Source organism: Oncorhynchus mykiss, chromosome 6 (genome assembly GCF_013265735.2).
Source record: "Oncorhynchus mykiss isolate Arlee chromosome 6, USDA_OmykA_1.1, whole genome shotgun sequence".
Classification (NCBI taxonomy): Eukaryota; Metazoa; Chordata; class Actinopteri; order Salmoniformes; family Salmonidae; genus Oncorhynchus; species Oncorhynchus mykiss.
In genome coordinates, this window is record NC_048570.1 from 96458247 (window position 1) to 96474657 (window position 16411).

Genomic DNA, 16411 nt, shown 5'->3' on the forward strand with positions numbered 1-16411 from the left:
GTCTGGTCAGGATAAACTCTGGGTACTAGTCTTCTGTCTGGTCAGGATAAACTCTGTGTACTAGTCTTCTGTCTGGTCAGGATAAACTCTGGGTACTAGTCTTCTGTCTGGTCAGGATAAACTCTGGGCACTAGTCTTCTGTCTGGTCAGGATAAACTCTGGGTACTAGTCTTCTGTCTGGTCAGGATAAACTCTGGGTACTAGTCTTCTGTCTGGTCAGGATAAACTCTGGGTACTAGTCCTAGTCTTCTGTCTGGTCAGGATAAACTCTGGGTACTAGTCTTCTGTCTGGTCAGGATAAACTCTGGGTACTAGTCTTCTGTCTGGTCAGGATAAACTCTGGGTACTAGTCTTCTGTCTGCTCAGGATAAACTCTGGGTTCTAGTCTTCTGTCTGGTCAGGATAAACTCTGGGTACTAGTCTTCTGTCTGGTCAGGATAAACTCTGGGTACTAGTCTTCTGTCTGGCCAGGATAAACTCTGGGTACTAGTCTTCTGTCTGGTCTGGATAAACTCTGGGTACTAGTCTTCTGTCTGGTCAGGATAAACTCTGGGTACTAGTCTTCTGTCTGGTCAGGATAAACTCTGGGTACCAGTCTTCTGTCTGGTCCGGATAAACTCTGGGTACTAGTCTTCTGTCTGGTCAGGATAAACTCTGGGTACTAGTCCTAGTCTTCTGTCTGGTCAGGATAAACTCTGGGTACTAGTCTTCTGTCTGGTCAGGATAAACTCTGGGTATTAGTCTTCTGTCTGGTCAGGATAAACTCTGGGTACTAGTCTTCTGTCTGGTCAGGATAAACTCTGGGTACTAGTCTTCTGTCTGGTCTGGATAAACTCTGGGTACTAGTCTTCTGTCTGGTCAGGATAAACTCTGGGTACCAGTCTTCTGTCTGGTCCGGATAAACTCTGGGTACTAGTCTTCTGTCTGGTCAGGATAAACTCTGGGTACTAGTCCTAGTCTTCTGTCTGGTCAGGATAAACTCTGGGTACTAGTCTTCTGTCTGGTCAGGATAAACTCTGGGTATTAGTCTTCTGTCTGGTCAGGATAAACTCTGGGTACTAGTCTTCTGTCTGGTCAGGATAAACTCTGGGTACTAGTCCTAGTCTTCTGTCTGGTCTGGATAAACTCTGGGTACTAGTATTCTGTCTGGTCAGGATAAACTCTGGGTACTAGTCCTAGTCTTCTGTCTGGTCAGGATAAACTCTGGGTACTAGTCTTCTGCCTGGTCAGGATAAACTCTGGGTACTAGTCTTCTGTCTGGTCAGGATAAACTCTGGGTACTAGTCTTCTGTCTGCTCAGGATAAACTCTGGGTTCTAGTCTTCTGTCTGGTCAGGATAAACTCTGAGTACTAGTCTTCTGTCTGGTCAGGATAAACTCTGGGTACTAGTCTTCTGTCTGGTCAGGATAAACTCTGGACCAATGACAGTTCTAAACACAAAACACATGAAAACAAAACAGAGCACTTCATCATCAAGAAAACCATTTACAATCCCACTGTCCCAAATCTAATCTACCTGGTATGTAGCGTTGAATCCATGACCAGGGCTGAGTGGTGTTAGGGTCAGGTTTAGGGTTAGGGTCAGGGTTAAGGTCAGGGTTAGGGTCAGGGTTAGGGTCAGGGTTAAGGTCAGGGTTAGCCTACCTGGTATGTAGCGTTGAACCCATGCCCAGGGCTGAGTGGTTGGGCCAGGTACTGTAGACTCATCTGTCCTCTACTGGATTCTAACAGGGCTGGTCTCCTGTTGTTATGATGCGACAGGGCCTGCAGGAGGCGCTCTGCTCTCTGGACCAGCCCATCATAGACATGGAGGGAGTCCCCTGGCCCTAACCCCAGGTCCAGCTGCAACACGATAGGCTTAGGGTCCTAGGAGGAAGGATGACTTAGATTCATCGAGTAGTCGACCGAGGGCAACCGTATTGATTAAAAAACGTGAAAATCTAAAACAACTAATTTCAGTGATTTTCCATTGTGACAGACAGTTTAACTAAACAAGCTTATGTTTTAATGGAGCTTATAGATCAGTCAGCATGTGTTCATCTCTAACTCTGCTATAGATCAGTCAGCATGTGTTCAGCTGTGTAACTCTGCTATAGATCAGTCAGCATGTGTTCATCTCTAACTCTGCTATAGATCAGTCAGCATGTGTTCAGCTGTGTAACTCTGCTATAGATCAGTCAGCATGTGTTCAGCTGTGTAACTCTGCTATAGATCAGTCAGCATGTGTTCAGCTGTGTAACTCTGCTATAGATCAGTCAGCATGTGTTCATCTCTAACTCTGCTATAGATCAGTCAGCATGTGTTCAGCTGTGTAACTCTGCTATAGATCAGTCAGCATGTGTTCAGCTGTGTAACTCTGCTATAGATCAGTCAGCATGTGTTCAGCTGTGTAACTCTGCTATAGATCAGTCAGCATGTGTTCAGCTGTGTAACTCTGCTATAGATCAGTCAGCATGTGTTCAGCTGTGTAACTCTGCTATAGATCAGTCAGCATGTGTTCATCTCTAACTCTGCTATAGATCAGTCAGCATGTGTTCAGCTGTGTAACTCTGCTATAGATCAGTCAGCATGTGTTCAGCTGTGTAACTCTGCTATAGATCAGTCAGCATGTGTTCATCTCTCTAACTCTGCTATAGATCAGTCAGCATGTGTTCATCTCTTTAACTCTGCTATATATCAGTCAGCATGTGTTCAGCTGTGTAACTCTGCTATAGATCAGTCAGCATGTGTTCAGCTGTGTAACTCTGCTATAGATCAGTCAGCATGTGTTCAGCTGTGTAACTCTGCTATAGATCAGTCAGCATGTGTTCAGCTGTGTAACTCTGCTATAGATCAGTCAGCATGTGTTCAGCTGTGTAACTCTGCTATAGATCAGTCAGCATGTGTTCATCTCTAACTCTGCTATAAATCAGTCAGCATGTGTTCAGCTGTGTAACTCTGCTATAGATCAGTCAGCATGTGTTCAGCTGTGTAACTCTGCTATAGATCAGTCAGCATGTGTTCAGCTGTGTAACTCTGCTATAGATCAGTCAGCATGTGTTCATCTCTTTAACTCTGCTATATATCAGTCAGCATGTGTTCAGCTGTGTAACTCTGCTATAGATCAGTCAGCATGTGTTCAGCTGTGTAACTCTGCTATAGATCAGTCAGCATGTGTTCAGCTGTGTAACTCTGCTATAGATCAGTCAGCATGTGTTCAGCTGTGTAACTCTGCTATAGATCAGTCAGCATGTGTTCAGCTGTGTAACTCTGCTATAGATCAGTCAGCATGTGTTCATCTCTAACTCTGCTATAGATCAGTCAGCATGTGTTCAGCTGTGTAACTCTGCTATAGATCAGTCAGCATGTGTTCAGCTGTGTAACTCTGCTATAGATCAGTCAGCATGTGTTCAGCTGTTTAACTCTGCTATAGATCAGTCAGCATGTGTTCAGCTGTGTAACTCTGCTATAGATCAGTCAGCATGTGTTCATCTCTAACTCTGCTATAGATCAGTCAGCATGTGTTCAGCTGTGTAACTCTGCTATAGATCAGTCAGCATGTGTTCAGCTGTGTAACTCTGCTATAGATCAGTCAGCATGTGTTAATCTCTTTAACTCTGCTATATATCAGTCAGCATGTGTTCAGCTGTGTAACTCTGCTATAGATCAGTCAGCATGTGTTAATCTCTTTAACTCTGCTATAGATCAGTCAGCATGTGTTCATATTTAACTCTGCTATAGATCAGTCAGCATGTGTTCAGCTGTGTAACTCTGCTATAGATCAGTCAGCATGTGTTCAGCTGTGTAACTCTGCTATAGATCAGTCAGCATGTGTTAATCTCTTTAACTCTGCTATATATCAGTCAGCATGTGTTCAGCTGTGTAACTCTGCTATAGATCAGTCAGCATGTGTTAATCTCTTTAACTCTGCTATAGATCAGTCAGCATGTGTTCATATTTAACTCTGCTATAGATCAGTCAGCATGTGTTCAGCTGTGTAACTCTGCTATAGATCAGTCAGCATGTGTTCAGCTGTGTAACTCTGCTATAGATCAGTCAGCATGTGTTCAGCGGTGTAACTCTGCTATAGATCAGTCAGCATGTGTCTAGTAATGCATTCACACGTCAGGAAATCTATGATTTTTTAACTTATTTATTTAGAAAAATACAAACGACGATGAACAGATTCATCTGTGGCGCAGGGCACTGCATCTCAGCGCTAGAGGCGTCACTACAGACACTCTGGTTCGAATCCAGGCTGTATCACAACCGGCCGTGATCGGGAGTCCCGTAGGGCGGCAGACAATTGGCCCAGCGTCGTCCGGGTTTGGTCGGTGTAGGCCGTCATTGTAAATAAGAAATTGTTCTTAACTGACTTACCTAGTTAAAGGTTAAATAATCTGCCCTAGCAACCATCAGATAATGGAATGTGTAAGATGTTGAACTCCTCCCTACCTGAGTGTCCAGTAGCCAGGAGCACCTCAGCTCCCCCACAGCGCTGCGGTTGGGACGGAAGAAGTCCGGGGAGGCGAATGTTCCGTAGAAGTTCCCCAGGCGTTTGCCGCAGGCCGTGTCGGGGCACCCTGCCTCGTCCGAGCCGTCGGGGCAGTCCCGGGCTCCGTTGCAGCGCAGCGAGGGGGGCAGGCAGCGAGTGGACTGGAGGAGAAGAACACCACCTTATTGTTCGTTATTATTGTCTCTGGCAGGGAACGGAAATGTGTCTTTATACTCACAACCCAATCCCCCCCGAGACGTAGGAAGCAATGGGTCAACCCAATCCCCCCCGAGACGTAGGAAGCAATGGGTCGCCCAATCCCCCCCGAGACGTAGGAAGTAATGGGTTGGCCCAATCCCCCCCGAGGCGTAGGAAGCAATGGGTCAACCTAATCCCCCCCGAGACGTAGGAAGCAATGGGTCAGCCCAATCCCCCCCCCCCAGATATAGGAAGCAATGGGTCAGCCCAATCCCCCCCGAGACGTAGGGAGCAATGGGTCGGCCCAATCCCCCCCGAAACGTAGGAAGCAATGGGTCAGCTCAACCCCCCCCCCCCCCGAGACGTAGGAAGCAATGGGTAGGCCCAATCCCCCCCGAGACGTAGGAAGCAATGGGTCAGCCCAATCACCCCCCCGAGACGTAGGAAGCAATGGGTCGGCCCAATCCCCCCCCCCCCGAGACGTAGCGAGCAATGGGTCGGCCCAATCCCCCCCGAAACGTAGGAAGCAATGGGTCAGCTCAATCCCCCCCCCCCCCCCCCCCCCCCCCGAGACGTAGGAAGCAATGGGTAGGCCCAATCCCCCCCGAGACGTAGGAAGCAATGGGTCGGGCCAATCACCCCCCCCGAGACGTAGGAAGCAATGGGTCGGCCCAATCCCCCCCCCCCCCCCCCCGAGACGTAGCGAGCAATGGGTCGGCACCAATCCCCCCCGACACGTAGGAAGCAATGGGTCGGCCCAATCCCCCCCCCCAGATATAGGAAGCAATGGGTCAGCCCAATCCCCCCCCCCCAGATATAGGAAGCAATGGGTCAGCCCAATCCCCCCCCGAGACGTAGGGAGCAATGGGTCGGCCCAATCCCCCCCGAAACGTAGGAAGCAATGGGTCAGCTCAATCCCCCCCCCCCCCCCCCCCAAGACGTAGGAAGCAATGGGTAGGCCCAATCCCCCCCGAGACGTAGGAAGCAATGGGTCGGCCCAATCACCCCCCCCCGAGACGTAGGAAGCAATGGGTCGGCCCAATCCCCCCCCCCCCCCCCCCGAGACGTAGGGAGCAATGGGTCGGCCCAATCCCCCCCGAAACGTAGGAAGCAATGTGTGTAGTGTAGAGCATTGTTCCTATCAGAGTTTCTACTCCCCCCTGGTTGCTAGCCCGCTTCCCTAACCTCTGGATTACCTACCTGGGCCTGGGTACACGGGGCGGTGCCGGGGGGGCAGAGGGAGGTGCGGGGAGGGGTCGGAGGAGGGGCACAGCTCCGTTCGTCGGTAGCGTCGCCGCACTCATCCAGGCCGTTACAGCGCCACGTTCGGGGAAGACATTTACCGTTACCACACAGGAACTCATCACTCTGACAGCTGGACTGGCCCAGGCGACCTGGAGGAACAGACACATTACTACAAACTACAGACAGGAACTCATCACTCTGACAGCTGGACTGGCCCAGGGGACCTGGAGGAACAGACATAATAACAGACATAAACCACCCAACAACAAACTACCCAACAACAAACTACCCAGATTAATCTGTGGTGTTTTTGGGGACAGGGCGACGCTCATCAATGTCTTCTGCCAATACAGATCAATGGCAGACAGCTTTACTAACGTACTCAATACCTGCTTAGTGATCTGTGACATGTCGTCCTGGGGTAAAATAGGACAAGCTGTGCTTAGTGCACCTCTCCTCTCATCCCACACAGTATTGATTGTGGGTCTCACACTGTAAAAAGCAAACTGGCTGTGTTTTTCTCTCACAGCTGTTATCAGTGACTCCATCGATGCCAGATGGTAGTTAGACAGAGAAGGTGAACACCACAGCTGTTATCAGTGACTCCATCGATGCCAGATGGTAGTTAGATAGAGAAGGTGAACACCCAGTCTGCTCCCTGTGCAACCAACACACTGCATTCCATTGTCTGGCCTACCAGTATCCGCCTGTTCCTGTTCCTCCTTCACCTCCCTCCTCCCCTCCCTCATCTCCCTCCCTTTCCCTCTCCTCCTCTCCCTCATCCCTCCTCCTCTCCCTCCCTCTCCTCTCCCTCATCCCTCCTTCCCTCTCCTCCTTCCTCTCCTTCTCTCTCCTCCCCCCTCCCTCCTTCCTCTCCTTCTCCTCCTCTCCCTATCCTCCCTTCCCTCTCCTCCTCTCCCTCCTCCTAATCTCCCCCTCCTCCTCTCCCTCCTTCTCCTCCTCTCTCTCCTACTCTCCTCCTTTCCTTCCCTCTCCTCCTCTCCCACCTCCTCCTCCTCTCCCTCTCCCGCCCTCCCTCTCCACCTCTGCCTCCCTCCTTCTCCTCCTCTGCCTCCCTCCTTCTCCTCCTTTCCCTCCCTCCCTCCCTCTTCTCATCTCCCTCTCCCTCCTCTCCCTTCCTTCCCTCTCCTCCTCCTCTCCCTCCCTCTCCTCTCCCTCTCCTCTCCCTCCCTCCCTCCTCCTCCTCTCCCCCCTAGCTTGTATTTATCCAGGAAGTGTCTCTCACCTCTGATATAAGACAGTCTGAACCCCTGAGCCAGTCCTGAGCTGTTGGCCTGTGAGTGGAAGTAGAGCCAGACTCTTCCCCTGGAGGAGATGAAGGGAGGTGGGAGGAGGGAGCCACACACCCGGTACTCCTCTCTCCAGGTGGGGCCTAGGAGCAGCCAGTCCCCCTGACACTGACCTGACTCCTCCAGGTCAAAGTTAGGGAAGCTGGGGGGGGAGGACACAGGGAGACAGACGAGGGACATGGGTTAGACAAAGGGTTAGGGAACCATGGTCAACGTAGTGTCTACGTTGATCCTTCACTCCAGACACACGCTAGATGATCTGATCGGAGCAGCGAGGAATGAGGGACGTGTTCAACAGGAAGTGTAGTTGCAGGAGGAGGAACAGGAAGCACTGACAAAAGCATTACATCATCCCTGATGGCTCAGCTACTCCGGCGAGTGCATTAATTGAATGAATGAATGAAAGCGCGTATGTGTGTGTGAGCGCGTGTGTGTGTATGTATGTATGTGTGTGTGTGTGTGTGTGTGTGTGTGTGTGTGTGTGTGTGTGTGTGTGTGTGAGCGTGTGTGTGTGTGTGTGTGTGTGTGTGTGTGTATGTATGTATGTATGTGTGTGAGCGCGTGTGTGTGTGTGTGAGCGTGTGTGTGTGTTGTGTGTGTGTGTGTGTGTATGTATGTGTGTGTGTGTGTGTGTGTGTGTGTGTGTGTGTGTGTGTGTGTGTGTGTGTGTGTGTGTTATGACCCAGAAATATGCTGAGATCATTACTAAGTGGGAGAGAGAATCAGAAGAGTTGGATGGCAGGATTCCAACAGATCAATATCTCCTCTCCTATTGGACGAGATGACCGGGCCACCACCCAAATGGCTCCCTATTAGAAGCACTTCATCTGACCAGGGCCCCTGGGGAATAGGATGCCTTCACAGATCAATATCTCCTTTCCTATTGGACGAGATGACCAGGGCCCCTGGGGAATAGGATGCCTTCACAGCCTTATACTGACATTATAGACGCTGCTGTCCCAATGAGACTACAGTTAAACACCACCATCTACTACCCAACTAATACCCATCTACTACCCATAGAGATGGGTTGTGTTTCTGGTCTAGAACCATAGAGATGGGCTGTGGGTTGTATTTCCTGGTCTAGACCCATAGAGATGGGCTGTGAGTTGTATTTCCTGGTCTAGACCCATAGAGATGGGCTGTGGTCTGACTGGTCTAGACCCATAGAGATGGGCTGTGGTCTGACTGGTCTACACCCATGGAGATGGGCTGTGAGTTGTATTTCCTGGTCTACACCCATAGAGATGGGTTGTATTTCCTGGTCTAGACCCATAGAGATGGGTTGTATTTCCTGGTCTAGACCCATAGAGATGGGTTGTATTTCCTGGTCTAGACCCATAGAGATGGGTTGTATTTCCTGGTCTAGACCTATAGAGATGGGTTGTATTTCCTGGTCTAGACCCATAGAGATGGGTTGTATTTCCTGGTCTAGACCCATAGAGATGGGTTGTATTTCCTGGTCTAGACCCATAGAGATTGGTTGTGGGTTGTATTTCCTGGTCTAGACCCATAGAGATGGGCTTTGGGTTGTATTTCCTGGTCTAGACCTATAGAGATGGGTTGTATTTCCTGGTCTAGACCCATAGAGATGGGCTATGGGTTGTATTTCCTGGTCTAGACCCATAGAGATGGGTTGTATTTCCTGGTCTAGACCCATAGAGATGGGTTGTATTTCCTGGTCTAGACCCATAGAGATGGGCTATGGGTTGTATTTCCTGGTCTAGACCCATAGAGATGGGTTGTATTTCCTGGTCTAGACCCATAGAGATGGGTTGTATTTCCTGGTCTAGTCCCATAGAGATGGGTTGTATTTCCTGGTCTAGACCCATAGAGATGGGTTGTATTTCCTGGTCTAGACCCATAGAGATGGGCTATGGGTTGTATTTCCTGGTCTAGACCCATAGAGATGGGTTATATTTCCTGGTCTAGACCCATAGAGATGGGTTGTATTTCCTGGTCTAGACCCATAGAGATGGGTTGTATTTCCTGGTCTAGACCCATAGAGATGGGTTGTATTTCCTGGTCTAGACCCATAGAGATGGGTTGTATTTCCTGGTCTAGACCCATAGAGATGGGTTGTATTTCCTGGTCTAGACCCATAGAGATGGGTTATATTTCCTGGTCTAGACCCATAGAGATGGGTTGTATTTCCTGGTCTAGATCCATAGAGATGGTTTGTATTTCCTGGTCTAGACCCATAGAGATGGGTTGTATTTCCTGGTCTAGACCCATAGAGATGGGTTGTATTTCCTGGTCTAGACCCATAGAGATGGGTTGTATTTCCTGGTCTAGACCCATAGAGATGGGTTGTATTTCCTGGTCTAGACCCATAGAGATGGGTTGTATTTCCTGGTCTAGACCCATAGAGATGGGCTATGGGTTGTATTTCCTGGTCTAGACCCATAGAGATGGGTTGTATTTCCTGGTCTAGACCCATAGAGATGGGTTGTATTTCCTGTGGGAGGAAAAGACCACTGTCTTCACCCATCATCAACAGGTTGATATTACCTCGGGTGAACGACCAGTGAAGTTTCACCAGGTGAAAAGAGAATGAATGCCAGTGTCTAAGACTAAGGCAGTTGTTCCCAGTATTGTCAGGGTGTTGCTGTTCTCAGGCAATGCTGAGAACTGCTGTGTGCACAGTTACACCTTCCTACCTAACAATTCCTCAATTATTAGACTGTATTACTGATGATATCTGGCTGTGTGGTTCTATCAGACTGTATTACTGATGAGATCTGGCTGTGTGGTTCTATCAGACTGTATTACTGATGAGATCTGGTTGTGTGGTTCTATCAGGCTGTGTGGTTCTATCAGACTGTATTACTGATGAGATCTGGCTGTATGGTTCCATCAGACTGTATTACTGATGACATCTGGCTGTGTGGTTCTATAAGACTGTGTGGTTCTATCAGACTGTATTACTGATGAGATCTGGCTGTGTGGTTCTATCAGACTGAATTACTGATGACATCTGGCTGTGTGGTTCTATCAGACTGTATTACTGATGAGATATGGCTGTGTGGTTCTATCAGACTATATTACTGATGAGATCTGGCTGTATGGTTCCATTAGACTGTATTACTGATGAGATCTGGCAGTGTGGTTCTATCGGACTGTATTACTGATGAGATCTGGCTGTATGGTTCCATTAGACTGTATTACTGATGAGATCTGGCTGTATGGTTCCATCAGACTGTGTGGTTCTATCAGACTGTATTACTGATGAGATCTGGCTGTATGGTTCCATCAGACTGTATTACTGATAAGATCTGGCTGTGTGGTTCTATCAGACTGTATTACTGATGAGATCTGGCTGTGTGGTTCTATCAGACTTTGAAACTGATGAGATCTGGATGTGTGGTTCTATCAGACTGTATTACTGATGAGATCTGGCTGTATGGTTCCATTAGACTGTATTACTGATGAGATCTGGCTGTATGGTTCCATCAGACTGTGTGGTTCTATCAGACTGTATTACTGATGAGATCTGGCTGTATGGCTCCATCAGACTGTATTACTGATGAGATCTGGCTGTATGGTTCCATCAGACTGTGTGGTTCTATCAGACTGTATTACTGATGAGATCTGGCTGTGTGGTTCTATCAGACTGTGTGGTTCTTTCAGGCTGTATTACTGATGAGATCTGGCTGTGTGGTTCTATCAGACTGTATTACTGATGAGATCTGGCTGTGTGGTTCTATCAGACAGTATTACTGATGAGATCTGGCTGTGTGGTTCTATCAGACTGTATTACTGATGAGATCTGGTTGTGTGGTTCTATCAGACTGTATTACTGATGAGATCTGGCTGTATGGTTCCATCAGACTGTATTACTGATGACATCTGGCTGTGTGGTTCTATAAGACTGTGTGGTTCTATCAGACTGTATTACTGATGAGATCTGGCTGTGTGGTTCTATCAGACTGAATTACTGATGACATCTGGCTGTGTGGTTCTATCAGACTGTATTACTGATGAGATATGGCTGTGTGGTTCTATCAGACTATATTACTGATGAGATCTGGCTGTATGGTTCCATTAGACTGTATTACTGATGAGATCTGGCAGTGTGGTTCTATCGGACTGTATTACTGATGAGATCTGGCTGTATGGTTCCATTAGACTGTATTACTGATGAGATCTGGCTGTATGGTTCCATCAGACTGTGTGGTTCTATCGGACTGTATTACTGATGAGATCTGGCTGTATGGTTCCATTAGACTGTATTACTGATGAGATCTGGCTGTATGGTTCCATCAGACTGTGTGGTTCTATCAGACTGTATTACTGATGAGATCTCGCTGTGTGGTTCTATCAGACTGTGTGGTTTTTTCAGGCTGTATTACTGATGAGATCTGGCTGTGTGGTTCTATCAGACTGTATTACTGATGAGATCTGGCTGTGTGGTTCTATCAGACAGTATTACTGATGAGATCTGGCTGTGTGGTTCTATCAGACTGTATTACTGATGAGATCTGGTTGTGTGGTTCTATCAGACTGTATTACTGATGAGATCTGGCTGTGTGGTTCTATCAGACTGTATTACTGATGAGATCTGGCTGTATGGTTCCATCAGACTGTATTACTGATGACATCTGGATGTGTGGTTCTATAAGACTGTGTGGTTCTATCAGACTGTATTACTGATGAGATCTGGCTGTGTGGTTCTATCAGACTGTGTGGTTCTATCAGACTGAATTACTGATGACATCTGGCTGTGTGGTTCTATCAGACTGTATTACTGATGAGATCTGGCTGTGTGGTTCTATCAGACTGTATTACTGATGAGATCTGGCTGTATGGTTCCATTAGACTGTATTACTGATGAAATCTGGCTGTGTGGTTCTATCGGACTGTATTATTGATGAGATCTGGCTGTATGGTTCCATTAGACTGTATTACTAATGAGATCTGGCTGTATGGTTCCATCAGACTGTGTGGTTCTATCAGACTGTATTACTGATGAGATCTGGCTGTATGGTTCCATCAGACTGTATTACTGATGACATCTGGCTGTGTGGTTCTATAAGACTGTGTGGTTCTATCAGACTGTATTACTGATGAGATCTGGCTGTGTGGTTCTATCAGACTGTGTGGTTCTATCAGACTGAATTACTGATGACATCTGGCTGTGTGGTTCTATCAGACTGTATTACTGATGAGATCTGGCTGTGTGGTTCTATCAGACTGTATTACTGATGAGATCTGGCTGTGTGGTTCTATCAGACTGTATTACTGATGAGATCTGGCTGTGTGGTTCTATCAGACTGTATTACTGATGAGATCACAATTCCTGACTTTTAATCCCAGTAAAAATTCCCTGTTTTAGGTCAGTTAGGATCACCACTTTATTTTAAGAATGTGAAATGTCAGAATAATAGTAGAGAGAATTATTTATTTTAACTTTAATTTCTTTCATCATATTCCCAGTGAGTCAGACGTTTACATACACTCAGTTAGTATTTGGTAGCATTGCCTTTAAATTGTTTAACTTGGGTCAAAAGTTTCGGGTAGCCTTCCACAAGCTTCCCACAATAAGTTGGGTGAATTTTGGCCCATTCCTCCTGACAGCTGGTGTAAGAGTCAGGTTTGTAGGCCTCCTTGCTCGCACACGCTTTTTCAGTTCTGCCCACAAATGTTCTATAGGATTGAGGTCAGGGCTTTGTGATGGCCACTCCAATACCTTGACTTTGTTGTCCTTAAGCCATTTTGCCACAACTTTGGAAGTATGCTTGGCGTCATTGTCCATTTGGAAGACCCATTTGCGACCAAGCTTTAACTTCCTGACCGATGTCTTGAGATGTTGCTTCAATATATCCACATAATTTTCCAACCTCATGATGCCATCTATTTTGTGAAGTGCACCAGTCCCTCCTGCAGCAAAGCACCCCCACAACATGATGCTGCCACCCCCGTGCTTCACGGTTGGGATAGTGTTATTCGGCTTGCAAGCCTCCCCCTTTTTCCTCCAAACATAACGATGGTCATTATGACCAAACAGTTATATTTTTGTTTCATCAGACCGGAGGACATTTCTCCAAAAAGTACGATCTTCGTCCCCATGTGCAGTTACAAACCGTAGTCTGGCTTTTTTTATGGCAGTTTTGGAGCAGTGGTCCCATGGTGTTTATTCTCGCGTACTGTTGTTTGTACAGATGAATGTGGTACCTTCAGGCGTTTGGAAATTGCTCCCAAGGATGAACCAGACTTGTGGAGGTCTACAATTTTTCATCTGAGGTCTTGGCTGATACCTTTAGATTTTCCCATGATGTTAAGCAAAGAGGCACTGAGTTTGAAGGTAGGTCTTGAAATACATCCACAGGTACATTTCCAAATGACGCAAATTATGTCAGTTAGCCTATCAGAAGCTTCTGAAGCCACGACATCATTTTCTGGAATTTTCCAAGCTGTTTAAAGGCACAGTCAACTTAGTGTATGTAAACTTCTGACCCACTGGAATTGTGATACAGTGAATTATAAATGAAATAATCTGTCTGTAAACAATTGTTGGAAAAATGACTTGTGTCATGCACAAAGTAGATGTCCTAACCGACTTGCCAAAACTATAGTTTGTTAACAAGAAATGTGTGGAGTGGTTGAAAAACGAGTTTTTAATGACCAACAAAAGTGCATGTAAACTACCGACTTCAAAAGTTGGTCCCAAATGGCACCCTATTCCGTATAGGCACCCTATTCTCTATAGGCCCTGGTCAAAAGTAGTGCACTAAATAGGGAACCATTGGCCTCTATGTGATCTGATAAACAGCTGCTGCAGCCTGCAGGACACGGTGGAGAGGACACTTGAGTCAACACTACCCAGGTTGCTGCTCTATCTGTGTGTGTGTGTGTGTGTGTGTGTGTGTGTGTGTGTGTGGCAGCTGTCCTCCCTGTGGTAACATATCATGTCTTGGAGAGAAGAGGAGAGTGATTAGTACATTATATATATATATATATATATATATATATATATAGTCTGTACATTATATGAAACCATCCCTCCATCTGGTGTTCTCTCTCTGTCTCTCTCTCTCTCTGTGTCTCTCTGTCTCTCTCTCTGTGTCTCTCTGTCTCTCTCTGTGTCTCTCTGTCTCTCTCTCTGTGTCTCTCTGTCTCTCTGTGTCTCTCTCTCTGTCTCTCTGTGTCTCTCTGTCTCTCTCTCTCTCTCTGTCTCTCTCTCTGTCTCTCTCTCTCTCTCTCAGTCCTCACAGACACAATCCACAGAAAACCAGGACAGCAACACAATTAGACCTCTATGTTGTTACCTGATGGTGATAACCTCTCTCCTGTCCCCCTCTATGTTACCTGATGGTGATAACCTCTCTCCTGTCCCCTCTATGTTGTTACCTGATGGTGATAACCTCTCTCCTGTCCCCCTCTATGTTACCTGATGGTGATAACCTCTCTCCTGTCCCCTCTATGTTACCTGATGGTGATAACCTCTCTCCTGTCCCCCTCTATGTTACCTGATGGTGATAACCTCTCTCCTGTCCCCTCTATGTTATTACCTGATGGTGATAACCTCTCTCCTGTCCCCTCTATGTTACCTGATGGTGATAACCTCTCTCCTGTCCCCTCTATGTTACCTGATGGTGATAACCTCTCTCCCGTCCCCCTCTATGTTACCTGATGGTGATAACCTCTCTCCTGTCCCCTCTATGTTGTTACCTGATGGTGATAACCTCTCTCCTGTCCCCCTCTATGTTACCTGATGGTGATAACCTCTCTCCTGTCCCCTCTATGTTACCTGATGGTGATAACCTCTCTCCTGTCCCCCTCTATGTTACCTGATGGTGATAACCTCTCTCCTGTCCCCTCTATGTTATTACCTGATGGTGATAACCTCTCTCCTGTCCCCTCTATGTTACCTGATGGTGATAACCTCTCTCCTGTCCCCTCTATGTTACCTGATAGTGATAACCTCTCTCCTGTCCTCTCTATGTTACCTGGTGGTAATAACCTCTATCCTGTCCCCTCTGTTACCTGATGGTGATAACCTCTCTCCTGTCCCCTCTATGTTACCTGATGGTGATAACCTCTCCCCTGTCCCCTCTGTTACCTGATGGTGATAACCTCTCTCCTGTCCCCCTCTATGTTACCTGATGGTGATAACCTCTCTCCTGTCCCCCTCTATGTTACCTGATGGTGATAACCTCTCTCCTGTCCCCCTCTATGTTACCTGATGGTGATAACCTCTCTCCTGTCCCCCCTATGTTGTTGCCTGATGGTGATAACCTCTCTATTGTCCCCCTATATGTTACCTGATGGTGATAACCTCTCTCCTGTCCCCTCTATGTTATCTGATGGTGATAACCTCTCTCCTGTCCCCCTCTATGTTACCTGGTGGTAATAACCTCTCTCCTGTCCCCTCTATGTTACCTGATGGTGATAACCTCTCTCCTGTCCCCTCTATGTTGTTACCTGATGGTGATAACCTCTCTCCTGTCCCCCTCTATGTTACCTGATGGTGATAACCTCTCTCCTGTCCCCTCTATGTTGTTACCTGATGGTGATAACCTCTCTCCTGTCCCCCTCTATGTTACCTGATGGTGATAACCTCTCTCCTGTCCCCTCTATGTTACCTGATGGTGATAACCTCTCTCCTGTCCCCCTCTATGTTACCTGATGGTGATAACCTCTCTCCTGTCCCCTCTATGTTATTACCTGATGGTGATAACCTCTCTCCTGTCCCCTCTATGTTACCTGATGGTGATAACCTCTCTCCTGTCCCCTCTATGTTACCTGATGGTGATAACCTCTCTCCCGTCTCCTCTATGTTACCTAATAGTGATAACCTCTCTCCTGTCCTCTCTATGTTACCTGGTGGTAATAACCTCTCTCCTGTCCCCTCTGTTACCTGATGGTGATAACCTCTCTCCTGTCCCCTCTATGTTACCTGATGGTGATAACCTCTCCCCTGTCCCCTCTGTTACCTGATGGTGATAACCTCTCTCCTGTCCCCCTCTATGTTACCTGATGGTGATAACCTCTCTCCTGTCCCCCTCTATGTTACCTGATGGTGATAACCTCTCTCCTGTCCCCCTCTATGTTACCTGATGGTGATAACCTCTCTCCTGTCCCCCCTATGTTGTTGCCTGATGGTGATAACCTCTCTCTTGTCCCCCTATATGTTACCTGATGGTGATAACCTCTCTCCTGTCCCCTCTATGTTATCTGATGG

The 16411-nt window shown here is 47.3% G+C and overlaps 1 protein-coding gene across 2 annotated transcripts in view; it reads right to left on the reverse strand.

Moving 5' to 3' along the window:
- The window catches only part of LOC118936668 (low-density lipoprotein receptor-related protein 3-like), a 79380-nt gene that overhangs the window by 39731 nt on the left and 23238 nt on the right, over positions 1-16411 (reverse strand). For both annotated transcript variants that reach the window (XM_036981673.1, XM_036981672.1), the window contains exons 3-6: positions 7164-7369; positions 5873-6066; positions 4435-4635; positions 1645-1866 (exon numbers count right to left, since the gene is read on the reverse strand). In XM_036981673.1, coding sequence (XP_036837568.1) covers positions 1645-1866; positions 4435-4635; positions 5873-6066; positions 7164-7369 — 823 coding nt within the window. The remainder of the gene's footprint in view (positions 1-1644; positions 1867-4434; positions 4636-5872; positions 6067-7163; positions 7370-16411) is intronic.